This window comes from Mustela nigripes, chromosome 6 (genome assembly GCF_022355385.1).
Source record: "Mustela nigripes isolate SB6536 chromosome 6, MUSNIG.SB6536, whole genome shotgun sequence".
Lineage (NCBI taxonomy): Eukaryota > Metazoa > Chordata > Mammalia > Carnivora > Mustelidae > Mustela > Mustela nigripes.
The window spans coordinates 8,412,439-8,440,160 of NC_081562.1; the positions used below are offsets into that span (position 1 = coordinate 8,412,439).

Genomic DNA, 27,722 nt, shown 5'->3' on the forward strand with positions numbered 1-27,722 from the left:
CAGCACTGTTCCAAGCACCTTACAGCCTCAGAACAGCTGAGCTTCTCCTCTTTATTTTTAAGATTTATTTATTGGTACCCTTCTCCTCTTTATTTTTAAGATTTATTTGTTGGAGAGAGAGAATGAGAGAGAGAGCAGGAGAGGGGGAGAGGAAGAGAGAGAATCTTAATCAGGTTCTACGCCCAGCAGAGCCCCACTCGGGAGCTCGCTCTCGAGACCCTGAGATCATGATCTGATCTGAGCTCAAATCGAAGAGTCAGACACTTCAGCCAACGGAGCCACCCAGGTGCCCCGTCCTTCTTTCCTCTTAGAGAAGAGGAAGTGAACTTGGACCTGCCGGAGCAGGATGGGAACCGAGGGCCTGCGGGACCTCAGGGCTCTGGCTGTCCGCACGCCAGCAGGCAGCCTTTCTGCAGACAGGAGGCAGCGCTCCGGGATGAGGGCAGCCGGCCTGGGGGCGTGGGGCCGTGGGTGGAGGGAGGGCTCACCTGAGATGTCAGCACTGGAGCCCTCTTTGGGCCTCTTCCCCGTCACAAACTGCACCTCTGCGAAGGTCTCGGTGGAGAGGGAGCTGCTCCCGCCGTTGGGCGCCGTGGGAGTCTTGGACCGCCGGCTGAAGAGCCTCCTGCTGAAGCGCCTGCTGTCCTTGGCAGTGGCGGCTTCCCCGTTGGCAGCCTCTCCCTTGCCGTTCCGGACCAGCGCCTCCGGGGGTCTGGGCTTCAGGTCCACGTGCAGGTGAGAGACCACCCGGCCGCCCTTCCGAGCCAGCTGTCCCGAGGGCACGGGCTCCATGGGGGGCAGCACCTGCTCCAGCGTGACCAGGTCGTTCAGGAAGCTCTCCAGGCGCCGGGCCACCTCCCCGCCGCTGCCCCCCTCCTGCTGCTCCTTGGGGTCGCCGCCGGCCTCCCGCTGCTGCCGGACGGCCCAGCGCATCATCTCCCCGGGGGGCTGGCGGCTGCCTGACACCAGGGCATACTTGGGGTTGATGAGCCTGCGAGCCACCGTGGAGGAGTGGTTGGGGCTCAGCCTCCCGGCGCCACCCCCTAGGTTCAGCTGCTGGTACAAGTTCACCTCCTCAGAGATGGCATACAGCTCCCGGAACAACAGGTCGAAGGGCTCCACGTTCTGCCCTGTGAGGAGGAGGAGAAGGTTCCTGTCCACGTAGGAGGAGCTCCAGGTGAACCTGGGAACGTGGGGACAGAGAAGCACGACACGTAGGCCCAGCCTGCGGCAGCCCCTGGCCATCCCAGCTCCACAGCCCGCTGCCCCCACCCCAACCCCATCTCCTATGGAGGCCGAGGCCTTGCTGCCTGGTGGAAGGGCCTCCTGGTCCCACGTCCTCCCTGTTTCTCAGGTCTTGGCCTCAAATGCAGGAAGCAGGCGAGGGCATGAGAAGGCGGGCCTGGGTTCCCACCTGGTTTCTACCCTTGGAGGCCTTGAAAAGTGGGGCTCAAGGAGCACACAGCCACACAAGTGTGGTGAGGCTCACGTGTGACACCACGTATAAAACATTTAGCTCCGTACGTGGCACACCCCCCCCCCCCCCCCGTAAGGGGGGGGGGGGCTGCTATTACTGTTTTTTTTTGTTTTTTTTTTTTTAAGATTTTACTTATTTAGTTGAGAGAAAAAGTGCACACAAGCTTGGGGGAGAGGCAGAAGGGCAGAAGCAGGCTCCCCGCTGAGTAGGGACCCGGATGCCAGGACCCGGGGATCATGACCAGAGCCAAAGGCAGATGCTTAACCCACTGAGCCACCGGGCGCCCCCGCTGCTACTGCTAATACGGCTCTTCTCAGAGTCTTCCAAGCGCTCAGTGTCTGCAAATCCTGCACTTCAGCCATGTCCGAGGACCGTGGCCACTTACTGATCATTTCCCGGCCCGGTCTCTCGCCTCACCGGGATTTCGGTTTTCTCGGAGGGCAGAGTCCATCTCTGAGATGGACTTTCTCATGTTCCTGGTAACAGACTTCTGAACTGGAATTGGGACACATTGCTTTCACACCACATCCTTACATTTCTTTCTTTCTTTCTTTTTTTTTTTTTTTGGCATATGAAAATTTATTTCTGTCATGTTTTCACCATCAAAACTTAGGATCTTGTCTTTCCTTCTTGCTTTTGTATTAGGCAAAAGAGAGACATCGGCTACTTTGACAGCCTTAAACCGAACGCCAGGAACGTCACCGGCAGCGTGACCTTTGTGGCCAAATCCATCAACCAGAACCTCATCACTCTCCTCGGTAAAATTTAAACCACCATCCTTGGGTACAAAGTCTGTGACTTTTTTGCCGTTCTTGATCAGCTGGACCCTGACATGTTTCCTGATGGCAGAATGTGGCTGCTGGGCTTCAAACCCTGCTTTTCCCAGCACAATCCCCTTTGCACGGGAAGCGCCTCCAAATGTGTTGGCCCCCAGGGCTGTGCCCAAAGGGACCTTCTTGTGCCATTTATTGTGCCACTTCTGATCTCGCAGGCCATGGAGCTTCCTGGCAGTATGAAAACTAGGACCATTGCCCATCCTGCTGGCACCACAGGCCTGAGTGAAAGTGACCACACCCTCCCATTTCTTTCCCAGATCTGGTCCATTCTGCTTCCTGACTGTCCCCGCAACGACTAGCCTCACAATGCAAGAGCTGCTGTGGACCATGAAGGTCAAGCTGTGCTTAATGCCCGGGAAGAGTTGACCCCCGCCTCTGGAGTAATACAGTAGCCAGAAATTTGGAGGGCAGGTACTGGCCAGGAGGCTCTTCCCTGCCATTAGATCCAAGAACCCATCTTAGACCCACGACCACGGGGGCTCCAGTCCAGAGTCTTCCTGACCATGTAATTTGTTACCCCAAGTAAAAGCCTCAGGGTTCTTCTCTGACCTGGCCCAACTCACCTGTAAGATCCTGTGGCCACTTTCTCACCATCTACCATTAGGAATGTTGATGACAGGGTCCCCTTGATCTTCCCCATGGGCATGTAGAAGCCAACACCTGTTACAGAGCGGACACGGATGTTCTGTTGAGAAGAGTGGAAAAGCACTGTCACTCATGAGACTTGGAGCCAAGTTTTGTGTGGCAGAGAAGGAACCCTCTTGTCTGTGGAGCCCTGCCTGTTGGTTCCCGTCTATGCTAGACTCTACTTCCCACAGGTGTAGAGGTACAACCCCATCTGGAGAGCAAGAGGAAGTTAGCACATCTTGCTTTGAGCATAGATGAGCCCAAGGTGGTTCCTGCCTGCTCCCAAAGCTCCCTAGAAGAGAACCAAAGCCCTAGCTTTGATCCTGACCGTGACTCTGCAGGGTGAGCACCCCAGGACTGGGCCAGAGCTGCCTCCTTAACCTCAATAGTCTTGAGATAAAATTTAAGCTGGGCATGTAAAAGTTAGGGTTATCAATTCACAAGGCAAGGTTCTAGACAGAAAGAAAGGTGTTGAACTCTTGCCCGAACTGGGCAGAGGCTGGGGGCAGAGGCAGCCTCCATCTCATCTCTTGCACCTCTTCCCTTCACGCTCTATCCCTACCCCAGTGGTACAACTCACCCGAACGCGGAAGTCGGTGAGCTCTAGGCCCTGACACATTTCCAAGAAAAACGTCACGCCTGCCTCATCCAGGATGATATACACCGGGACCCGGCGCTTAAAGGCAGCATCCACAATGTCTTGGAAGATATCGCTGTCAGTGAAGAAGTCCATGACCACCGCAATGACCTGGATGGGGAAGGGTGACTAGTGAGACATGGGGTGACTCCGTCTCTATAGCAGTACACTGTGGCCCAGAGAGGTCTAGCTGGGCCTATGTAACCCAAGGCCAAGAGCCAAACAGCCCATCTGCAACACTCCTGGGCTCTCTGCCCTGAGAACTGTCTGGGGGTCCAGGCAGGCTGTGCTCTATCCCCACTACCCGACCCTGCCCGTTCTCCAACAGCTCTTCAGAAGCCGCGCCAGGGAGATCTAGGAGGTTGAGGAAAGTTGGTCCTAGTGGCCCAGGGAAACAAGTAGGCTCAAGAAGAAGTCACTGAGAAGCGTGGGATGGACTCATTCTCACCACCTGCAAATCTGCTCAAACCCCCTTCTCTGCCGGCCTGAGTGCTTTGATCTCCCTAGAGTTGTGCACGGTCCCGTCCTCCCGTTGGTGCGGATTCAGGTAGAACTCCAGGAGCTCAACTCTCCTGGCCTCCAGGTGGCCGGGTTATCTCACACCACCCTCAAGTCAAGGTCACTGTCTAGGACCCTTGGTTTCTAAAAGCCTGTCCTGAAGATCTGTCGTGGAAGGTGAGGTTTTCAGCTTGAGGTAGATCTGCCTTTCTGACCTTAGTTTCTTCATTTTCCTAGGCAAAACTTCATCTGCTCCAGTGGCAGGGTTTTCTTGCGGGCCCCAAGCATTGTGGGTGTGATGCAGAGCAAAGGGCATGCTTTGGGGTCAACGGATCTGGTTATATCGACTTCCTATGTATGTGACCTCAGGCAAGTCACTTAACCTTGGTGAGCCTCTGCTTCCTCATCTGCAAAGTGGGCATACCCTTTACCCTGTACTTTCATTTTGCCATTGAGATTAGATAACATCTGTAAAGCATCAAATACAATGTCTGGCACGCAGGAAGTCATAAATAAATGGTAATCACTGTACGGTTGAGGGCTTCTGTTAGCTGGTGCCACTGGAAGCCTGAACTCTGAAGTCAGACAGACCAGGCCTGGTAGACCAGCTCCACCACGTACACCAGTACACCAGCTAGTAACCGGAACGATCTCAAAGGGCTGTTGTGAGGGACTGGGGAGACAAACCGCGAGAGCACTGAGCACAGTGGTATCCTCCATCTCCACTACCCTCACACATGTGCTCTACCCTCCCCCTGCCTCTAAAGAACCCCCCCTCCATTCACGCAATATTATTTACCACTGTTCTTGGCTCCCACATTTCATACTCAATCATTCATACAAGTTAAAATTTACTGGGTCCCAGAAGCAGAGGGGGGATCTACAGATAAACTTTAATCCCTGACTTCAAGGGGTTAATCCCACTGGAACGATAAACCGTTTGCACTAAGTAAGACGTGAGGCAAAATGAGATAAATGCTTTAAGAGAAGTACAAGTGATCTGTGAGGTGAGTTCAAAGTCAGAAGGGGGTGTGGGAGGAGGGGCAGCAGGAGGGAGGGAGACTGAATGATTGCTTCTGGCCAGGGAAGAAATTCTTAAGAAAGGCTTCATCAGGGAAGCTAACACCTGAAGAATGGGCAGCCTCCGGGACCGGGAGAAATGAACAGGGAGGAAAACAGAGCTGGCAAGTGGGAGGGGGTGCCGCGCGTGGGTGTGCGGGTTGTGCACTGCACATGGGCTCTGGGCTGAGGGGGTGAGTGGTAAATATGCCTGCCTGAGGAAGGGATAGCTTTTTCTAATCTGACCACATCCACAGGGGCTAGCAGAAGCTTATGAGGCACGTGTTTCTGGCAAAGAACACATCGTAAACAAAGGCACTGAAGACAAGGACTAACAGGCACCACACGCTTTCCACGTGCCCCACGCTGAATTTTCTAATCTGATCCTCCAAATAAGGAGGACTGTTCTCATTTTATAGATGAGGACGTAAATGCAAAGGGGCTTAATGATGTGCCCAAGGTCTTATGGTTAACATGCAGCAGAGCAGGGATTTGAACTCAAGTCTCTCCAACTCTGTAAGGTATTTTAGAAACATCATATCAAAAGCTGGTTCTTTAAAAAGACCAAAAAAGGGGCGCCTGGGTGGCTCAGTGGGTTAAAGCCTCTGCCTTCGGTTCACGTCATGATCCCAGGGTTCTGGGATCGAGCCCTGCATTGGGCTCTCTGCTTAGCTCTCTGCTTCCTCCTCTCTCTCTGCCCGCTTCTCTGCCTACTTGTGATCTCTATCTGTCAAATAAATAAATAAAATCTTTAAAAAAAAAAAAAAGACCAAAAAAGATAGATAGACTTTTGACAAGGCTGACAAAAACAGGGAATGCAGATAAAGTGCTGAGTAAAAACAGAAATAACCACACACATATTTACTTTTTAAGAAATCATATTATTTAAGAAATAGTAAAAATGACAAAAAGAATATTAGGACTATTTACATACTGATGAATTTGAATGTGAGAATGACGTAGTTCAGTCATTAAAAGCAAATTAAACATAATTCAGCATAATCCAGTAAGGTTTATCCTGGAAATACAAGGATGATTAATCTGTTCTTTTAATTTATAACATTTATGGGGTCAAGGTGGGAAAATCATATATTATTTTAATAGGTTTTTAAGAAGTATTTGATAACATGGGGCACCTGGGTGGCCCAGTGGGTTAAGCATCTGCCTTCGGCTCAGGTCATGATCCTAGAGTCCCAAGATAGAGCCCTGTGTTGGGCTCCCTGCTCAGTGGGGAGTCTGTTTTTCCCTCTGCCCCTCTCCCCACTCATATTCTCTCTCTCTCTCTCAAATAAATAAATAATATCATGTTTAAAAAAGTATTTGATACATGAGATCCCTATTTATGATTAAAGTTCTCAAAAAAATAGCAATAGAAGGGACCTTCTATTCCTTAACTTGATAACAGCTATCTACAAAAAACCCACATGAGGGGCACCTGGGTGGCTCAGTGGGTTAAGCCTCTGCCTTCAGCTCAGGTCATGATCCCAGGGTCCTGGGATCGAGCCCTGCATCGGCCTCTCTACTCAGTGGGGAGACTTCTTCCTCCTCTCTCTCTCTGCCTGCCTCTCTGTCTACTTGTGATCTCTGTCAAATAAATAAGTAGAATTTTTTTTTTAAGATTTTATTTATTTGACAGACAGAGATGACAAGCAGGCAGAGAGGCAGGCAGAGAAAGGAGGAAGCAGGCTCCCTGCTGAGCAGAGAGCCTGACATGGGGCTCAATCCCAGGACCCTGGGATCATGACCCAAGCTGAAGGCAGAGGCTTTAATCCACTGAGCCACCCAGGCACCCTAAATAAGTAAAATCTTAAAAAACAAAACAAAACAAAACCCACATGAAACATACTGAACAGAGAAATGTTAGATGCATTCCCTTTAAGTTCCAAGAATATCAATAATACTTTCACCATTGCTATGGTGGAAAAAGTACTGGAGGTGCTGACCAATGCATTATGACAGACAGAGAGAGACCAATAAGAAGAAACAAAACTATCAGTATTTGGAGATGATTTTTAATTTTTTTAAGTAGGCTCCATGCCCAGTGTGGAGCCCAACGTGGGGCTTGAACTCATTACCCTGAGATCAAGACCCGAGCTGAGATCAAGAGTCAGATGCTTAACAACTGAGCCATCCTTAGAGATGTTATTTTTAGAGAAAACCCAGTAAAATGTAGATGAACATTACTAGAATTAACAGGGGAATTTAGCAAGATTGCCAGATACAAGAAAAACTAACAAAGGGCAACAGCACTTTTATACTACAGTAGTGATCAACTAAAAGAGAGGGGTGGGGAGAAAAAAATAAGATCAACGTTGCAATTTTATTTTTATTTTTTTAAAGATTTTATTTATTTATTGTGACAAGGTCACAAGTAGGCAGAGAGGCAGGCAGAGAGAGAGGAAGGGGAGCAGGATCCCTGCGGAACAGACAGCCCAGTGCAGGGCTCGATCCCAGGACCCTGGGATCATGACCTGAGCTGAACGCAGAGGCTTTAACCCACTGAGCCACCCAGGTACCCTGACATTGCAATTTTAAACACATAGGATTTAAGAATTAATACCTTTATTGAGAAATTTAGAAACCTCTATTCAAGGATACTTAAAAATATGTGAATAAATGAACAGATAAATTGTGTTCATGGATAACACGATTCAATATGTGAAAAATCAAATTCTCACCATATTAATAAAATTCAATGCAATTCCAATGAAAGTCCAGTCAGTATTTCTGAGGAACCCAAATAATTCTAGGATGTAAGGAAGGATACAGATCTACAATAGCTAAGTCAATTTTGAAAAAGAAAAACTGAGAGGCACCTGGGTGACTCAGACAGTTAAGTGCCTGCCTTTGGCTCAGGTCACGATTTCCCAGTTCTAGGATCGAACCCCGCATTGGGCTCCCTGCTCAGCAGAAATTCTTCTTCTCCCTCTGCCTCTTCCCACGGCTTGTGCCCGTTCTCTCTCTCAAATGAATAAATAATCTTTAAAAAAAAAAAAAAGCAAAAGAAAAGCTGAGAGGTGACACTTTTCCTACCAATAGTAAGACATGCTGCCGAGCCATAGTCATAAGATTGTGGTACTGAGGCAGGAAGGAAATGAAAAACAAATCAGTGAACAGAACGAAGACCAGAAACAGACCATAAACATCTAGAACTTAAAGTCTGACAGAGGCAGAATTACAACTCAGTGGACAAAGGATGCTGCTTAGCAGATGTTACTGGGATACTGGGTTACTGGAGAGAGAGAGGGTATCCCTGCCTTACACCGTATATAAAGGTGAATTTCAGGTGGGTTAAATACCTAAATGTGAATGATAAAACTAATAAAGGAATTGATAAGATAGGATTTCTTAAAAGTCTAAAAGCACAAGTTGTAAGGCAAATGAAATTTAAAAAATAATGCATTTGGGGCACCTGGGTGGCTCAGTTGGTTAAGCGTCTGCTTTCGGCTCAGATCATGATCCTGGAGTCCCGGGGTTGAGCCCCATGTCAGGCTCCCTGCTCAGCAGGGAGTCTGCTTCTCCCTCTGCCCCTCCCCCACTCATGCTCGCTCTCCTCTCTCTCGCTCATAAAATCTTTAAAAAAAAATACAATGCATTTGACAAATTAGGGATTTTTTGTTCAAAGAAGGATGCTGTAGATAAAGGCAACTGATTGACGACAGGGAAAAGATATTTGTAATGTCTACAACCAAAAGGAATTAATAATATACAAGGGATCCCTGCAAACCAGCAAGAAAAAGACAGGGAACTAATTAGAAAAATGGGCAAAGAATATGAATAAGCGACTCCAAGAGGAGATACCTGAATGGCTAATAAGTATAAAAAGAGAAGCAGACCTCATTAGTAATCAGAAAAATTCAAATTAAAGCAAAGTGATAAGAGAGAGAGAGATACCACCTTACAACTGTAATATTCACTAAAAATGGGAAAGCTGGCTAATCCCAAGAACCGGAATGTGAGGGCAGGGGAACCCGCGTGGGCGGCTGGTGGAGAGAACACAGGTGCCGCTATTCCCTTCAGCAGTGGGCAGAGAGTGGTGGATTTAAAAATGTGCATAACTCAACTCAGCAATGCCGCTCTTGGCCGTGCACCCAGGGAACCTTCCAGATCTTTGCAATAGTCTGTAAGGGGACAGGAATGGAGACATTTGCTGCAGGTTTCTTTGGCATAGCAAGGAGTTGGCAACAATTAAATGTCCATCTCAAGAAGAATGTGTAGGGGCACCTGGGTGGCTCAGTGGGTTCAGCCTCTGCCTTTGGCTTAGGTCACAATCTCAGGGTCCTGGGATCAAGCCCTGTATCTGGCTCTCTGCTCAGCTGGGAGCCTGCTTCCCACCACCCCCGACTCTGCCTGCCTCTCTGCCTACTTGCAGTCTCTGTCTGTCAAATGAATAAAAAAAATAAATAAATAAAATAAAAAAGAATGTGTAAGGAAAATGTGAGGAATGTGCATTGCAGAGGGCTTAGTAGCCGGCAGAAGCAATGTACTAGTTCCAGGGCAGAATAGTTCTTTTGAAGACGGAGAGTTTGATATAAAATGTCAGGGAATGACATCTCTAGCCTAATACCATTCATGTAAATAAAAACACATGACATAAAATAACACTGCATATGTTTTCCAAGGGCACAGACATGTGCATGGACATATACTGAACACGTTAGGGTGTCTGCCTGTGGAGGGAGAAAGGGGTCTTCTGTGGTAGCATGATGGCAGTGGCCCATGACCCGAGGGTCTCAATCAGCTCTGCACTTGAGGTCCAAGACGGACAGACAAACCCAAAGCGGGCGACCCAGAGCAGTTCAGGGTAGTGAGTAAGTATAGTGGGGTTGGGCTGGGTCATGGACGGCTTTAACTGGACGTTTTGGGCTTCACTGCATCGAACATCTCCCCTCCCCCCCGCCCCAGTGTGGCAGGGCTTCTGATACCTTCCCTCCTAAGTGCTATCTGAGGCCAGAGGCCATTGTTTACTCATTTCCAAACTCCCTGCAGTGTCCAGGTCAGAGTCAACTCTCCACGTATTGCTGGGGAGTGCCTGTCTGGCTCTCAAGTCACTTCTGGATCCACTCTCCTGCTTTCCTTTCACAATTGCAAAAGCAAGCAGGGAGCTGGCCGCCCTCACCCCTACCCGACCCCACCTGGCGGAGGATGTGATGTGGAAACGGATCGCCAGCCGGAGGGAAAGATGAGTCCCGAGGGCCCCCCCGCTTTCAGGAGGCTTGGTCTGCAGCACCCTGGCGAGAGCCAGCCATCTGTGTCACTACCAATTAAACAGTGAAATATCTGTAGTCGGAAGAGAAATCAATTGCTCTCTGACTCCTGCAATCTCGTTGTGGAGGAGAAGTGATAATTACCCTCCGCTTTGGTCTCTGGAGGGCACTGCTTGACATTCAGCTCCACAGCTCCAGCCCCAGGAAAACCAGCCTCCCCACCACCACCCTCCCCGCCGTGGTGTTCAATGCCTCGTGATCCTCTACCCCAAACCCAACTTCCAGACTCCCGGAGCCAGTGGAAAATGGGGTATGAAAGGAAGGACGTCACAGGCTCAGAACCCAGGGAGACCGATTCTGTCAGCAGAGAAAAGTCACCCCCCTCCCCGCCAGCAGCAGGCTTCCAGTGTCCTTTAGCTGGTGACCCACTGATGTGCGGTGCCCAGGGGGAGAGGTTAATCTGAGGCGGCAGGAGTTTTTAGAAGCTGCGGCAGGCGTCATGCTGCAACACTTCTCATCAGGTGTTTAGTTAGCTTAACATCTCCTCCTCTGATATCCTGCCTCAGCGGCATAGGGGTGGGGGTGGGGGCGCGGAGGACAGCGGGGCAGGGGAGGGTTAGGGAGCCTCAGAACACCCCTCTGTCATTTACCTTTAATTACACTGCCAGCTTTTCAGATTCTCTGTCTGGATTCCTTAATTGCCATTAGAAAGCAAAACAACCGAAAGACTCCCACCTTCCCTACATGCTCCAAGGCAGCTCTGCTCAAGACTGCCCAGGACCAGCACCCCTGGTGTGTTTGGGTGACCCGGACTAGATGTGTGGTGCGGATCTCACCAGCCTGCCTCACAGGCACTTCCAAAACCAACATCCTCTTGGTCACCCTGGCCAGAAGCCTGAGTCTACTGGTCTCCTCCTCCTGCCCCACTGAATACATCTAATTGGTTGCTGAGCCCAGCAGGTCCGACCTGCTCCGTGCACCTTCTCTGGGTCAATTCCTTCCTATTCCCACCATACTGCTGCTCTCAGGCCCCCCTTTTCTTACTGAGCTCCTGGAATAGCTTCCTGACTAGTCTCTCCTACTAATCATTCTCCCCAGCAACAACCCCCAAGACCACAGCCTCATAAAATGGGGGCAGGGATCTCAGGGGCCTCAAGAGAGGTCCAAACTCCTTAGCTTGGCATTTGGAGGGCCTTATGATTGGCCCCTTTCTGCCCCTCCAGCTTCAGCTTGGGCCACATCACCTCTGTCCCTTTGCAGTGCAGAATGTCCTGCCGTGGCCCAAACAAGGGGTTTCTCGACTGTGGCTCTACCGACATCTTGGGGTCAGTGCTTCTTTGCTGCGGGGGGCTGTCCTGTGCACGCTGTATAGCTGCATGGCAGTAGCCTCATTCCGCATGGTAACAACCAAAATCTATATCAAAATCTATAGACATGACAGATAAATATCTCCTGGGGGCAAAACTGTACCACCCCCCACTTCCTTCTGAGAACCGCTACACACTTCTGGCAGTTTTCAGTCCTTTTGGTCCTACTCCTTCCATAAACCGGTGAAAACTCCTCTGAAGCTTTCAAGCTCAGCCAAGAGCTTCCTGAACGTCCCCCCCACCCCTACCCAGCAGTGCTCGCCACTCCCTGCTTCCTGCCCTGGTCATAGTCCAGGCAAGTGCGAGGTCCTTAACACTGTATTGTAAGTAACATCGGCTCAACAGCTCTGTCCCTCCCTGGGCTGTGGGCTCCTGGATGGCAGGGACCATGTGATTTGCCTCAGAGTCTCCACCCTCGGGGGACCTCTCTGCACAAAATCAGCTCTCTGCGTTTGTGCATGAATGCCTGCATACGGTATTTGGTATTTGTGGGTGCGGTTGGAGCTTTGTAGTTCTTTCATTTCATTAATGACAAGGCACTGGGGTGGGGAAGAAAAATAATACTAGGCAAGCTTCCTGGTTCAATCATCTTGCTGGAAGGCAAGAGTTAAAGCTCTTCCTCAAGGGTGCACAGAAGAGAAAAGAAGTTGGTGCCCTTTGGGACTGCCACCTGAGCAATAGCTTAAAGGTCTGGTCTCTCTGCCTCTATTCTATGCACCCAAGATCTTAAAGAAGCAGCCAGCCCATCTGTGAAGACAGTACTTAGCCAATGTCCATCTGGCCAGGAGGTGGGGCTGCCAGCAGCAGGTAACAGCAAGCACCTTTGTGAAAATGACAAAAGGGAGCCTGTCTTCCCTGCCATGGGATGCGAGGCAGTGAGTGGAGCATGCGCTCTCAGCTGTGCCTGCCTGCAGGACACAGGCTGCCCCTGGCACTTAGGCCCTGCCCTGGAGGACGTGCCAGACGCACAGAATCTCAGAAGTAGGAGGAAACTTGAAGCTGGAGCCCACCTCCAAGGTTAACTGACTCTGTTGGGTAGAGGTGGGACGAAAGCCTGGGCTTCTCACCATAGTCCTGAGCTTCCCTAGGACACCAACCTGTCACCCCCTCCCTGGGGTGATGGGGATAGTGCAGCTCTGGGCACAGGTCTACTCTGGCAAGGCCCCCAGTCTACCTCTGGTCACTCAAAACCAGGCTGCTTCAGTGGAGCAGGACAATGCCACGTTCTCCTTCACTGTTGTCCCCAGCTCCCCGCTGCTGCACTGGGCGCGTGTGGCAGAGATTTGTGCCTTTCTCGCTCGGCTCTGTGGTGGGGAAAAGCAAGAGGCCACAGGCCAAGCCTGTCTGTTGCATGGATGCTTGCTGACAGTCCCCTCTTTCTAGAAAGGAAGGGAAGAAAGCCCACCAAGGTATGGCCCAAGGAAAGCCCACCAGTTCCTGCTTCCCGCTGATTATGTATACAAGCCTGGGGCCTGACTTTCACCTCCCAGGACTGCTGGGAGGTTCAGATGAGGTCATGCTCATGAAATCCCATGAAAAAGCTGTATGGTTATAGGGGGTCATTAAGGTAACCCCTTAATGGGTGAATGGGACTAGCACCCCACACCGGAAGCCCTAAGTTTCCTCGAGGTAGGGTGGCTGCAGGTGGCCATCTATCTATCTGGCAGCCCAGGGCAGTCCATTTGTCTGGGACCAGACAGGAGTCCTTCCCTTTCCTGTGGGGGGTAGTGCTGGGTCAGCCAGCCAGGGGTCTCCCCTTATCACCCTAGTGAGGGATCAAGGTCTACAGCCAGTAGTTGTCAAACTTCACTGTACAAAGGATCATCTGGGGTGGGTTGGGGACGGCGGTGTGCCTGCTCAACATGCAGATTCAAGGGTCTCATCTGCAAAAATTCTGATCCAGCAGGCCCTTAAATAATGCATTTTAGCAACACCCTTCCCCGCAGGTGATCTGAATACAGGCGGTGATGGGTCACACTTCGAGTCCTGACTGGTGTTGGCAAGAGAACACACTCTCTGGACGCAGACAGTTTTACTGGTTGAATGGGCCTTGAGTGAGTCATCTCCTCTCTGGCCCAGCTCCCTCACATGGGGAGGTGATGCCTTCCCGGAGTTGTTCTGGGTCTTAAGTGAGATAATGGAGGCGGCACAGGAGCTGGGGTGAGCGGCGGGTACAGGCTGGTGCCAGCTTCTCAGAGACCCAAGGCAGAATGAAGGGGCCATCACTTCAGAGGAGGGGCGGCAGAGGAAGAGAGCAGAGAGGGGGCACCAAGCTCCCAGGGAGCCGGCGTTGGGAGCCGCCCGCCAGCTCAGACATCAAGGTGGAGATGTTGCTCCTGTGTTCAGTACCAGCCCAGCAGGCCCAGCCTGGGGTGGTGATTAAAGCCTAGACAACACTACATTTACAGAAAGGTCAGAACTTAAACTAATTGAGGGGAAGGGCAGCTCAATTAAGTGAAGAGCCCGCATAGGCACTGTTCCTCGAGCGATGCTGGGTGTCTCTGCCCGCACACCAAGCAGCCGAAGGCAGTAAGCCCGCAGCTGCCGGAGGAGAGGGGACCTCAGCGTGGCCCCGGGAACGCCACCGGCACAGTTGCTAGTGGAGCCCAGCGAGGTGCTGCTGGAGGATGGAGACACCTCATCTCGGGGGCGGGGGCTCTCGGTGCTCCGGGTACACCCGGCTTCCTTCTGTCATCAAGGCTCCCTCTGGATGATCACCAAGCCTGGTAAGGTGTGAACAACTGAATAAGAAAGCGTTCCATGTCTGCTCCTTGCGGTGGAGGGAGAGGAGAGCCAACAGGGGAGGTCTGCACAGCCCCCATGGGGAGGACACTCATGGAACACTGCCTGGCCCTGCCCCCTCCCTCTTCCTAATGTCCCACCCTGGGCTCCAGATTCATTCTGCTAAAGCCCCAGGCCAAGAGTGTACTGCAGTGCAGAAAGCGGACTTTGGAGTCAGGGATCCCACGCTGGCGGGAAGACCTCTGAATTCTACCTGTAAAGTGAAGTCTGCTGGTTCCGTGAGGAGCACAGGACTGGAGCGGTGCAGTCCCAATTGTTAGGAGGCAGCTGAACAGTGAGGTAGTCAGAGCCAGGGTCCCAAGCAAGAAAAGATGGAGTCAGGACAGCCAAGATCAAACAGCACTGACATCCTGTTCTGCAGCTTAGAGGGGACATGCACTGACATTCTGCTTTGCAGCCTTTGCAGAAGTGACTTCTGCAAAAATCCTAGAATAAAACAATTAACTGCAACGCATTTGTCACCATCATGGGCAAGGGGCAGTTAAGACATAGGCCCCCAGATGTTAGCAAAAAAGGACCATCGGTGTGTAGACATTAACCGAATAGGCAGACAGATACCAAAGCCCTGATTGGCACCACTCAGCACAGCCTGGTTGCTTAAGACAGTTCTAATCTTAGAAACTCTGGGGGCGGCCTTCTCAGGCCCCTCCCTCTCCGGGAGCTTTATCCAACCGCTCAGTAAACTTTGCCTTGCTGCCCACCACTCCTCATCTGGAATCTACCTCTTCATTCTTTGAAGTACGTGACCAAGAGCCACGGGCACTAGAGGCAGATAAATCCTGCAACACGATCACTCTCCCTCTTGGCAAGCGGACCCAGCAACAAACCCTAAACACGTCCTCGCCCTGCTCAAACACTCTGGCCCCCCGCTGCCTACAGAATCAAATCTTTCGCCCAACTGAAGACCCTCCATATACTTCCAACCCACTCTCTCTCCTGACAGTAAATTCACAGCACCCGAAATCATTCTACGTTCTCCAAACACACTAGCAGCTCCTCCCTGCCCCCCACAACACACACACACCCCTTGTGTCCTAACACGTGCTGCCTCCACCCTATCCCCGTGGTGATGGGAATGCCCTTCCTCTGGCCTTATTCCACTCTTCAGAGAAGCTGTTCCAGGATCATTCTCTGTTCCCAGCCCCGAGGGCGGGAATGCTTTCCCAGGATGCTTGTCTCCTCAGGCCTGGGTCTGTCCTGAGCACCTGGCAGGTGGGGACAGAGACCTGTCATTCCCTCCCTTCCAGAGCCTGACACACAGGAACTGTTCTAAGAAGACCTCCGCAGTGGGGGCTTCCCTCTGGTTGCTGAGGAAGCTGTCTGGACCAGAGCCCCGGCCCACCAAGAGGGCAGAGCCAAGCCCTGCGGAGTCCTGTTCTCTGCCTGGGGGCCAAGTTGCCCCCATCCCACCAGCGGGACATCTGTGCTTTGTCAGCAGAGCCTCCCAGCTGTCTGTAGCCGTGTTACATTGTTTCAAGCTCACTAATTAGACATCATTAAACACTGGGCTCCCGTGATGCACCAGCAGCCACAGGAGCCCAGTTCCGCCCAGGCTGGCTGTTCCCTCTCCCAGCCGCTTGGCTTCTGGGCAAAGCTCTGCTCCCAGCCCGGCAGGTCCTGTCTCCCTGCTGAGTGGCGCTGGGACTCTCTCCCTGGTGATCTGACCCTGGGAAGCTGTCTCCTACTTGACACCCAGACCCCACACTAGGTTGAAGGGGACAACATAAAGGAGATCCAGGCTGGCTCTCAGAGAAAGAGAACAGACTGCACCCACGTGAGCGAGGTCAACTAATTCAGCCATGAAGAACCATATGTGACCCGCTAGGGAGTAAGCATAGCAATTCTTTTTAAGATCCTAGGCCAGCTTTTCTGTGCCCCATGGCGGGCTTCTGGGACAACTTCCCTGCACTAAGTTGGTGTTAATTAGTGAAAATTATCTCATGCAAGCTCATTTTAACATTAGCTTAAAGCTAAACATAATTAGGAAGATAAATCAGCTGCTAAAAAAAAAAAATCCGATGAAGATACACAGATGATTTTTAGGACTAGCGGCTGGTCTGGGTTACTAGACCGGTGTTCTGAGTGCTAGACGCGGCAGGGGCAGAGCAAGGTGGGACTTGGAAAGCACCTTCCGAGGTATTTCTGCATTGATTCACCAGCGCAAGACAGCTGGGGTCGGCAGCTTACTTGGGAGGTTCTAAGAAACAGAAATGACAACTTTGTGGTCACTGCCTGGTGATGCTACCTGGGAGAGCTTCCCCAAAGAGGAGAGGGCAGGGAGGGGTGTGGCTGGGGAAGGTGGTCCAGACGGCGCTGGGGTGCAAGGAATAAAGTGAATCAGTGTGCTCCCTGGCCTCCCAGCCTTGTGAAGCCCCGCCCTCGGCCCCGCCCTCCCTTCCACACTGGCTGCTTCAGGCCCCTGCACGTCTGGCATGGAAGTGTTCCCGAACAGCCATCGAACCCCTCCCCCAGATGCCCTGCGGTTCCTTTTCTTTTTACCCCCGTTAGACTTAAGGTCAGGGTCAGGGTCCACATTGTATTCCGCTGTTTATTTCTCAAACTGGCACATCATAGGTCCCCAATAACACGTTGAAGGAATGAACAAATGTGTAGACTCTCCAGACAGTTTGGAAACCCTCAGGGAAGGTGGGGGAGTTAAGAACACTCACTGTCCGTCCTCAGAGACCCACCAAAAAGTAAAGAACCCTGATCCCTGCCATGCCCCAAGCATTTGCAGACTCACTGCTAGAAAAAGAGAACAAAAAGAATATTTATCCAGAGCCTGCCACATGCCCAGGCCGTACTTCGAGGGGTCCCACAGAATGACCACCAACACACAAGCTATGAGGGGATGAGATTACAGGTTCTGGGAAACTCGGTCCAGAGAGACTAAGAATTAGAAAAGCCAAAGACTCTATTCCAGGGCTGAGATTATGATTATGGGCTCATTAGCAAGGCCACAGACTCCAGGAATTTCAGAGGAGGAGGAACAAAACTGGGGAAGGTGGCAGCTGCAGCTAGAGCGGACCAGTTCCAGCACCTGGGGTGGGGCGCTGCGGTGGGGGAGGAATCACCAGAATGACTCAGGGAGACTGGGGGTGCTCAGGACAGGGCCAGGAGCCCAGGCAGGCAGGCAGGACCCACCCTGGCTTGATTGTTCTCTGCCCTGCTCCCTACCTCCCCCCAACCCCAAGGTTGGAATCCTGCCCAAGAACAGGCTCTGCCTTGTACACTGAGAAAGAGAGGTGGATCTGGCCACCAGCCAAGGTGAGGCAGCATCCTAGGGGCTGAGAATATGGAAGGACTGGGGTGGCGGCTGGGAATCTCATCAGCATGTCAATGAGGTCACAAGTGGGGGGAGGGGTCAGAGAATGGCCATTCAGAGGACAATGTAAGTCCCTGAAAGCTACCTACCCTCAGTTTCCAGGCAACACCTGCCCCAACATCTCCAAGTAGAGAGAGAATCAGAGCAGCCGGCTGCAGTGTACGTGTCTGTCTCCAAACTAGTCTGTGAGCTTCCCAGCCCGGCTGGCAACAAACACACTTTGTTTCTGTAAGTTTCAGAGGAAGAAGTGGCCCCAGAGGGCAGTCCCCAAGGGTAATGGTATTTGTAGCAGAAGCACACAAGCCTTGAACTCAAACCTGAGTGGAATCCCAGTGAGCCTCTTCCAAATTCTATGACCCTGTGCTTTCCCTGAGCTTCTGGGAAAATGGCACTTCCCTTGTGAGGGGCTGAGGACTGGATTAATTAAAGGAAATAGCGTAACACCCATCTTTCAACAATGTTAGCTCTCTTCATAGAAACCCCTTTTATTTGCACATGTTACTCATCTGTTTCAAAGTGCTATATGCTAGTCTTGCTTTAGAGCCTCAGGCAGACTTGTGAAAGTAAGCAAGAAGGCAAGAATTATCCTCACTTACAGATGCAGAGATGGTGGCCTGGCAAGGTCAAATGATTTGCCCAAGGTCACTAAGTGGGCAAGGACAGAGACAACCTGAGCAAGAATGAGGACATCTAGGCTCCTGGCTCCAACTGTGTACTTCCCTTGGCAGTGGCCTGGTCTCCTGAGACCGCAGCCCAAAAAGCCTGATCTCCCCCACACCCAACCAAGAGAAGGTCATGAAGAAGTCATCCCTTTATTGAGGCCCCATCTTCAATGTCTGGACTCCCTGAGAAACACCCATCATCAGAGTTTCAGAGACCCAAAGTGTCAGATTTCAGAAGAACCTCCTTCTCCAAAGAGAAGAACATGGTTGGCCCTGCTGTGCCACACTGCCCACCTGTGGAAGCTTTAGTTCCCAAGGAATATTTCCAGACTGCTCTCAGGCTCTTTGGGCTGGGCCACACAGCCGGTCAGGCCCTTCTGGAAGCTAGTGTGAGGGAAATACCCTTGGGGATCCCCAGTTTAGGAACTGGGGCACCTCTGTGCCTTCCTGCCTCTTCTCTGCCCGTGGTGGATCTTAGAGGAGATCTTTGTCTGAGGACTCAGATATCACAGCCTTGCAGACAGCAAAGCGGTCAGACAGCCACTCGAACAAAGAGTCCTCACCAAACAAATGCGGTGGGGCTGGGGGGAACAGGCAGCTGGTCTTCTCTTACTTCAAGGAGGAAAATGAAATACACCTGCACAGGGCCCCCAGCAATGAGAAGTGACTCCTAACTCCCCTAATTCATCTCCTGGGAGGAAATTCAGCCACACTTCCCTCCCCGGATCTGAGAGAAGACAGAGAAGGCATTACTTTCCAGAACAATTGACATTTGGGGGATACTTTCTCAGTGGCCTTAGGTTTCACATGTAGTTTCCTCCTTGTTTTTCAAAACCATCCAGAAATCTCTAGGTATTGTCATCCCATTTTGCAGATCAGAAGCCTCAGAGAAGGAAGGGCTTTACCCAAAGGAACACAGCTAGTGAGTGGCCAGATCTGGAGAGAAACCATGACCTTGCGATTTAAAGATCTTTCAAGGCTTGGCCTTGACCTTGACATGCAGCTGGGTCTCCACAGCTTGGTAATTCTGGCTCCTGGGATCAGTGATTGAGCATAAAGGAGAGACACTCAGAATCCAACAGCCAAAGAGCTCAGGGCTTGGCAGGGGTGCTGCCGGGACAGGCTGGGGCAAGATGGGGAAGGGTTACAAGTTCTCAGTCCCCTGAGCTGCAGCTGCACGATTACGCACCAGCCTCCAGGGGACAGGGACTCTGGAACTGCCCTGTGCGTCTGAATTGAAGTCGGTGCGGGATGGTTACTGGAGCAGGGAAGAAGGGTCCGGTGGATTGGACTTTTTTTGGTATCTGCCTCATATCAATACCTCAATGCTCAGCATGGGGCTTGGCACAGAGACTGCTCAGTACTATCTGCAGGATGTCCTTGAATGAGGGGATTGTTGATTGAGGCTAATAGGGGGAGACAGTAGGCTCTGCTCAGTGGCAAACACTGCCACCTGCCAGGTGAGCCTTCTGGCACAGTGAGCCAGACTCCAAGATTTTGCCATTACCCCCTGCACCCCCCCCCCGGGGCCCATGTTCCCAGCTGTTCATTCCCCGGCACCCTAACCAAGCTGCTAACCCGGCAAACCATGCCTCCTGCTCTGGTGCTTTTCCCTAAATCCTTCTGCCCCCTCCCCCAGCTTACAGCATTCTTTTCTCTGCTGCCAGACAATTGGTTACAATGGGATTAAAGGAGGCCCCTGAGTAATGCACCGTTCAGTGGGGGACATCTCCAGACACTTGCTTCTCTAGAGGCGCGGAGAGAGATGGATGGCTGGCTGGAGACAGTTTCCAACCATTTTTACAAATCACTGACCACCTGTGACCGCTGGGGCCCTGCAAAGGAGACTCAGAGGAGTAAGGTGGGTTCTCACTCTTCCAAAGCTGCCAGCCCCTGAGAGAAACCGGGCTTTCCCAGAGCAACCTGTGTGACGCGCACATGTGGGACAAACAGGGAGCTGCATCGGACAGTAAAAAGGTCACTTTTGTTTGTTTTAGAGAACATGTGCAGGGGTGGGGGGGAGAGGGGAAAGTTACGGGGAGGGGCAGAAGGAGGGAGAGGGTCTTAAGCAGGCTCCATGATCAGGGCAGAGCCCCACGTGGGGCTTGATCCCATAAGCCTGAGATCACAACCAGAGCTGAAATCAAGAGTCAGACGCTTAACTGACTGAGCAACCCAGGTCGCCCCCAAAATGGTCATTTTTGAATTGAAAATTTGATAAAGTGCCTAGGAAGAAGTAGCACATGGGCTGAGCCCTGACAGAAAGGAGACAAAGCTCTATCGGCGGGCAGGAGAGGGGGAGGGCCAGGCCCCTCTGTGCCCCATCACCAGGCGGGTCTCCGCTGGAACAGGAATGAAGAGCTCCTGCTTCATCCAAGCTGCCCAGTGCCCCAGGCCGGCCACCGGCCTCCCTCTCCTGGGTTGCATCAGTGGGGTCACCGGTGACTCTGACCACGCACCTGGGGAAGCCACACGATCTCCTTGTCCTTGGTCTAAAGACCAACCATTATACCCTTTCCGACCTCAAAGGGCTCTTTGCAGAAATGAAGATAATACTTTGCCCGTCTGGGTGACAGGGGCTCAAAGGACACGGGCCAGCAGGTGGGAGGCAGTGAGGGGCCTCCGGGTGTGGGGCCCTGGAGAGCAGGGTGGAGGGTCAGTCTCTGAGACAGGGGGGGCAGTAAGTTTCCTACTCTACAGGCAACCTCTCTAAACGCACGCAGGGGCCTCAAAAGCAGCCGCCAGTGGGCACAAGGGAGCCCGGGCGCCGAGAGGGGTGGGGGTTCGGCCTTCCTGCTGGTTAGGACACGCTCAGCGGCAAAGGGCCGTCCCTAACCCTAACCCCTCAAGGCCCCTGCGGCCGCGCCCTCTGTCGGGCCCTTTGCATTCTGTGTTCTAATAATGGTTTAGAAGACTATTAGGCTACTTAAGAGCAGGGGCGTGTTTTATATGTCTGTTTTCTACCCATGGGCTGAGCACACGGTAACCTCCAACCACCCATGCCATGAGCATTCTTCCAAACCACTAGCCTATCCCAAGTGCAGTGGTTGGGTCCCTCTGCTCTTGGACGGAAGAACCCAAGGTTTCCCAGTCTAACACGGGGTCTCACTGGATGTCTCCTCCGCCCTCTGCATGTACAATGACCTTCGCAGCCCAGGCAGCAGCCACCTCCCCGGTCATCTCCGTCATTGTGAGACAGGCCAGGGACTCACTGCTTGGTCCCTGAAGGCACATTTTCTGCCCATGGGTTAAGCAAAGTCCATCTTTCAGTGACAGTGAAATAAAGGGGAAAAGACAGCAGGGACAAAGCCACACCCCACAAGTAAACACGGAAGGCCAGCCAGCCGGCACACAGCAAGGGCCTTCTGCCATCGGGGGAGGCAGAGGGAGCAGATGACCCGACCGCCCGCTTCCAAGGCCTTCCTCTCAGGCCACCAGCTCCCACTCCTCACCCGCCCGACTGTTTCCTCCCTGCTCTCTGCCATCCCCCACCCCCAGTCAGATTTTCAAAGTGCCCCCCCAGTTAGGCTTCTCTCCCTGAATCCCTGAGGTTTGAAGCCCTTGCTGGTCGGCAGACATGGGTAGGTCCGGGCCACTCCCCTGGGCCTTAGTTTCCTGTTTGTCCCTCAGGAATAAAGGTGACAGCAGCTCGTGAGGGTCTACGGGAGATGAAATGAGATAAAATCCGAAACTCCCTGGGACACGGCTGTATGTCTGTGTTCTTTTGCCTCCCCGCCACGGTCCCCCTCATCGAGGCACAGAAACCAACTCAGGCTGCCTCACCTGCCCTCACAGCAGCCTGCTGCTCCCTGCAGACAAAGGAAACTCCCTCCCGCGGGGTGCAAAGGAAGGAGGGGAAGAATCTAGAGGAACAGCCGTGGACGGTCGCTTGCCAGTTGGACAAGCTGGGGTCAGTCGGGGGCAGGCAGTGATCGGAGGGTGTAGCCTTTAGAGCAGAACCAAAGGATCTGGGTCTTTCCATAACCCGCCACATGACCTTTGGGCAAGTCCCTTTCCTCCTCTGTCCCTCAGTTTCCTCACCTGTGAAACAGTCAACCTCTCTGTCCTACCTACTGCGTGGGGTCTCTGAGAAGAAGGTGCTGTAGAGAAGGGAGCGACAGGGAGTGCCGGTGGGGTCCGGAAGGCCTGCGAGCTGCGTGGAGCAGAGACAGGGTCAGAGGCTGCCTCTGCCAGGGGTGCTCTGACCTGCTTCGGACTCAGTTTTGGGATGCTCACGCTAGGCCCCACACAGAACTTCCCTTAGGGGAGCTCTTTCCTCTAGTCAAAGCCCAGTTTCTGTTTTTTGTTTTGAAAAAGATTTATTTATTTTGAGAGCGAAAGCGAGTGCGTGAGAGAGAGAGCCCCTGTGTGCACGTGCAAGTGGACGAGATACGGAGGGACAGAGGGAGAAGCCGACTCCCTGCTGAGTGTGGAGCCAGATGGCTCTGGGGCTCAATCCCAGGATCCTGAGGTCATGACCCAAGCCTAACTCAGATGCTTAACTGACTGAGCCCCCCAGGCGTTCCAAAGCTGCTTGCTGTTTTGAAGGAAAAATCTTTTGCTCCTGCTCCCAAGTCTCTTAACGGAGAAATTGGCCATTCAAGTTTCTTTCTCTTTCCCCTTTCAACCGTGCATCTCACATCCCTCAGGAAGCCCTCCCAGATTAGGCTCAAAACACACTCTTCCTTCCAGCACATTCCCCAGTATTTGCGTTCCTGCTTGGAGGGCAAAACCCACAACTTCCATCCTTCTGTGGCCTGCGCCTGGCACTAAGCGGGCACTCAGGAAGTAACGACCAGTTAAATATGTACATAATGGACTCGATCACAATTGTTAAAGTTTCTGTTGTTCAATATTTAAAGAGCTAAGAACATTGCTTTACACAGGAGACTCCTGACATTCCACGGGGACTAGCAGCCCCAGTAGGCAGGGGTCCTGTCTCTCCCTTTTTGTAACAGGGGCACACAATGTACCCCGGGTTGTGACCAGGCTAGGTCCATTCAAAGCCCTTGGGTTAGTCCCAAATATCATCAGACAGCCAGGCAGGATGGCCCAGTGATTAAGAGCAAGGACTTTGGCTTTCAAATCTTGATGCAACCACTTACTTGCTGTGTGACCTTTGGCAAGTAACTGTTGTGAACCAAAAAGGAAGGCAAATGCTCATCTCACCTAGTTGTTGTGAAGCACAAAAGAGAAGATGAAAGTAAATTGTTAGCGCAGAGCCTAGCACATAGGAAGTGCTAATAAGTCAAGGCTCTTAGTATTGCAACGTGAGAGCTGAGCCCCTCCCCTGCTGCACAGGGGAATCCTTGTCTTTTTTCCACCTCTTCTCAAACTCGCCTTTCTCTTTTGCTGAATGCAATATACAAAGAAAGCTCAGGCAAATAAGAAGGAATTTCTTAGAGAGGGAGGGTAGAAATATGGGCGAAGAAAGTTAAGGCTTCCTTCTGGGAGCCAATCTAGCCAACAACCTGCATCACCTCTTCCAGGAAGAGGAGCGTCACCGCTGGTCTTTCTCGATTGTTCTTTCCTCCCAGACCACCTGTTCAGCCTCCAGGGGTAACAGGGCTCAACCACATCCACTGGGCTGAATTAGAAGGGTGAACCCAAGCCACCCCTGTTGTATATTCTGCACCAGACACCCAAAGCTGCTGGTGTTTCTTAACAAATCTCTGTGGGGGAGCCAGATTTAGCAAATGAAGCAACAGAATGCTCCATTAAATTTGAACTTCAGAAAAACAACAAAGAACATCTTAGTATCAGTACGCCCCATGCAATGTTTGAGGCATACTAATACTAACAATTATTTATCGTTAATCCAAAATTCAAATTGAACAGGATGTGCTATGTTTTGGCCAGAAACTCTAACCAAGGTGCCCAGGGCACTAAATTCTTCCCCTCCTTGTCCCACAACCACAATACTGGTCCATCAGTATTTTAACTAGCGACTCTGGAAACATCCCCTCCTTTTAACCCCCAGGCAGAGACACGGTAAGTGAGAGCTTTCCTGTCCCTCCTCCACCCCAGCTGCTGAGTCCAGTGAGGTGGCTTGTTCTCAGAATACATTTCTTCATTCATTCCAGGCCGCTTGTCTAGTACTGGCCCCCAAGGCGAGGGGGTGAATGCCAGTCCCCTCTTGACTCTGGGGAGGGGGGTGTCTCCTAAGAACAGCATGGCTGGGGTAAGGTGGAGAAGTCCCACGACCCAGGTCCTGAGTGTCCTGTTGCTTGAAGACCAACCGAGAAGGTGGCCTGGCGCAGGATTTGTAAATCCCTGGGCAACACATGGGTTATTAACTCGACCTCTGAGTGGCCCATTTTACCACAAAGCCCCTACTCTTCCCACTTGACAGGGAGAAAGCAGCACGTGGTGGGGGAAAGCCACCAGCCCCTCTGGACGCTGGAAGAACGACAAACCACTGTCCCGCGCGTTGTGATTTGCCGAACACATTTCCAGTCATCCTCTTCAGAGGCCTCGGCTTAAGGGAGGGTTCGGGGCCGGTTTTCTAGAGCGGTCAGGAAGTCCTGACCCAGGCCCTGCCTCCGAGGTGGGGCCTGGTCCAGGGGGCTGCCCGTGGGGGGTCCCACCGGTGTGGGGGGCGGCGCCTACCTTCTGGGCCTGTTGGATCATCTGCCTGACCACCTGCTTGAGGTGGGGCGCCTTCTCCTCCTTGGGGGGGTGGGTGTAGAGGGTGATGCGGCTCACGCCGCGGTAGACGCCCTGGTCGGTCCAGCCCAGGTCCAGCGGGGGCACCTCCGTGTCGGAGCGGTCGGGCCAGTAGGCCAGGGACTCGCAGGGCTCGGCCGGGGCCTGCGCCTGCGCTGGGGCTTTGGCCTTGGCCTTGCTCTTGCCCCGGGCGGCGGCGGCGGCAGCGGCGGCATCCTCGTAGGGGCTCCAGGCGGCGCGGAGGGCCTGTTGCTCCCGGCTGGAGAGGAAGTCCCGCAGCTGCTCCTTCTTGACCAGCTCGCGGTACGCCCGCTCGCCGCCGGCCAGCAGCGCCTCCAGCGCGGCCCGCCTCCGCTCGCAGTAGTAGAAGGCGGCCTGCCCCTCGGTCACCCTCTCGTTCACGTGCGCCTCGTCCAGGCAGCTGAGCTGGGACTCGGCCATGGCGCCGCGGCAGCGCGTCCCAGCCCCGGCCCCGGCCCCGGCCGCGGCCCCGGTCGTCCCGCCGCACCTGGAGCCGAGGGGCGGGGCGCCTCACCTGGCCGCGAGGTCGGCCAATCCGCGCGGGCCGGGGCGCGGGCGCGGCCGTCGGGCGGGGAGGGGCGGCCGCGCCCTCTGCCTCTGGGGGGTCGGGGGGCGGGGCGCGAACCGTGCGGGCGGCCTAGGGAGACGGTTCCCGGGGGGCGGGTGGGCGGACGCGGCAGGGACCAGGCCTGTGGGGCCCGGCCCGGCCCGGCCCGGCCCGGCCCGGCCCGGTGGGCAGGAAGTTGCAGAGGTGGTGGTGGTGGTGGTGGTGGTGGTGGTGGTGGGGTCCCCTAGTTAGACGCACGTGAGGCCTCTGGCCGGCTTCTGCCTCCCGGCCCTGACCCTTCGGTGACGATGATCTAACCCTTCCTGCGACCTGGCAGGGCCGGACGCCGAGCAGGCGTGCGTTCTTCTTCCCCGCAGTTATGGCCGCGAGCTCCTGCTTGGTCGGGGTGCCTCCGGGGTGGTGGATCTGACCACTCCTGGCGTTGAGGGTACCGGGGTGGGGGTGGGGCCCTGCTGCCAGATGGGATTGTGAGGGCTTGGGCGGGGTGTGTGTTGGGGGTGGGGGTTGTGTGCACAAGCGAAATGCTCATAAAACCCTCAGTTCCCGGCCCACACGTCCCAGTTCCGAGATCAGAGGGACCCAGAAGCTGTCAATACAGCTCCTTCACCACGATAACAGTTTCTTAAAAACAAACAACAACAACAATGAAACAAATATAGCAAGGACTTAAGCTGCAGTGGTAGAATTTCACCCCCATTTTAATTTGAACTGACCTGTGTGTGTGTGTGTGTGTGTGTGTGTGTGTGTTTGGGCAAGATAGGCTGCCAGAGGCTTGATTACTATATTAGTGATTCAAAGTACATGTTTGAGCTCAAGGAAAGAAGCTGCGCACACACACACACACACACACACACACACACATCACCAGCAGCAGCTGCTCTGCTGTTTCCCATTGGATTAAATACAATCTTCTTAGTCATTAACATATTATTTTGTTCATGCACTGCTGTACAACTTGATTCTCCACATTCAAAATATTTTCAGATCATAGCAACCAAAGGTTCACATTTCTCCCATTTTATAGCACAGCCTCTCAGAGCTGGAAGGAGCACTAGAAACTGGTCCAACCCCCTCATTTCAGAGCTGAGGAAATTGAGGCCTTCAAACACGTGGTCTGGCTAGGCCTCCCACAAAAGGAGAGGTGGTGCGTGGGGCCTATTAGGTTCTCTGTGTCTCAGCGATCTTTGCCCTACATCTCAGCCGCCGCTGCCCTTTCTCCTTGTGAAATGACAGAAGGTTACTGGGGACCTGATTTTAAACCCCAGGGAATTTGAGGAGGTTGTCTACTATTTCTGGGCCTTCCTGTGACAGCATGGGGGGAAAAAAGGGTTAGATTGTCAAAAAGCTGTGACTACTGTGACACAGTGGTCCACTGAGGCACCCAACATCAGCCCAAAGATCAGCGGTGGTGGGCTGCGAGATGTCCACGGCCGTGCCACCCTTAGGAGCCTCAAGGCCTTACTTCCGGCGGCATTTTATGCTTAATTTCATCTTTAGACAAATTTTGTCTCTAGAATGGAAACCATTTAGTTTGCTTCCTAAAGCTTTCCAGGCCCTAAGAGATGCCAGACTGTGCCCTGGGGGCACAGAGGAGCCCAGGGAGGTGGGGATAACACAGGTGTGACAAAAGTGCTCTGATAAACTCAAGCAGTGGTGATTCGGGAGCAAACAGATACTCAAGGCCCACTACGTGCTGGGCATGCAGAGTGCGCGCAGTACATGGTTCTTTAAAACAGAATCAATTAGGGTCAAGAGAAAGGTATGTGCAGGGAGCTGTGGGAACTTTAAGGGAAGAAAGAATTAATCTTGCCCAATGGAACGTGGATAAGAAAGGCTTCACCCAGCAGGAGGGGATTTTTTTTTTTTAAGATTTTATTTATTTATTTGACAGACAGGGATCACAAGTAGGCAGAGACACAGGCAGAGAGGAGGAAGCAGGCCCCCTGGCGAGCAGAGAGCCCGATGCGGGG

At 52.7% G+C, this 27,722-nt stretch overlaps 1 protein-coding gene and 1 long non-coding RNA gene across 3 annotated transcripts in view; one reads left to right on the forward strand and one right to left on the reverse strand.

The window, feature by feature from the left end:
* FAM83F (family with sequence similarity 83 member F) overlaps positions 1 to 25,646 on the reverse strand; it is a 33,363-nt gene extending 7,717 nt beyond the window's left edge. For both annotated transcript variants that reach the window (XM_059401960.1, XM_059401959.1), the window contains exons 1-4: positions 25,107 to 25,646; positions 3,521 to 3,688; positions 2,877 to 2,998; positions 489 to 1,183 (exon numbers count right to left, since the gene is read on the reverse strand). In XM_059401960.1, coding sequence (XP_059257943.1) covers positions 489 to 1,183; positions 2,877 to 2,998; positions 3,521 to 3,688; positions 25,107 to 25,604 — 1,483 coding nt within the window. In that variant the 5' untranslated portion in view covers positions 25,605 to 25,646. The remainder of the gene's footprint in view (positions 1 to 488; positions 1,184 to 2,876; positions 2,999 to 3,520; positions 3,689 to 25,106) is intronic.
* LOC132019200 (uncharacterized) lies at positions 1,095 to 2,861 on the forward strand. Its single transcript, XR_009404717.1, has 3 exons — positions 1,095 to 1,177; positions 2,123 to 2,235; positions 2,571 to 2,861. It is a non-coding gene; the product is annotated as an uncharacterized LOC132019200 (long non-coding RNA).
* Positions 25,647 to 27,722: the final 2,076 nt, after the last annotated feature.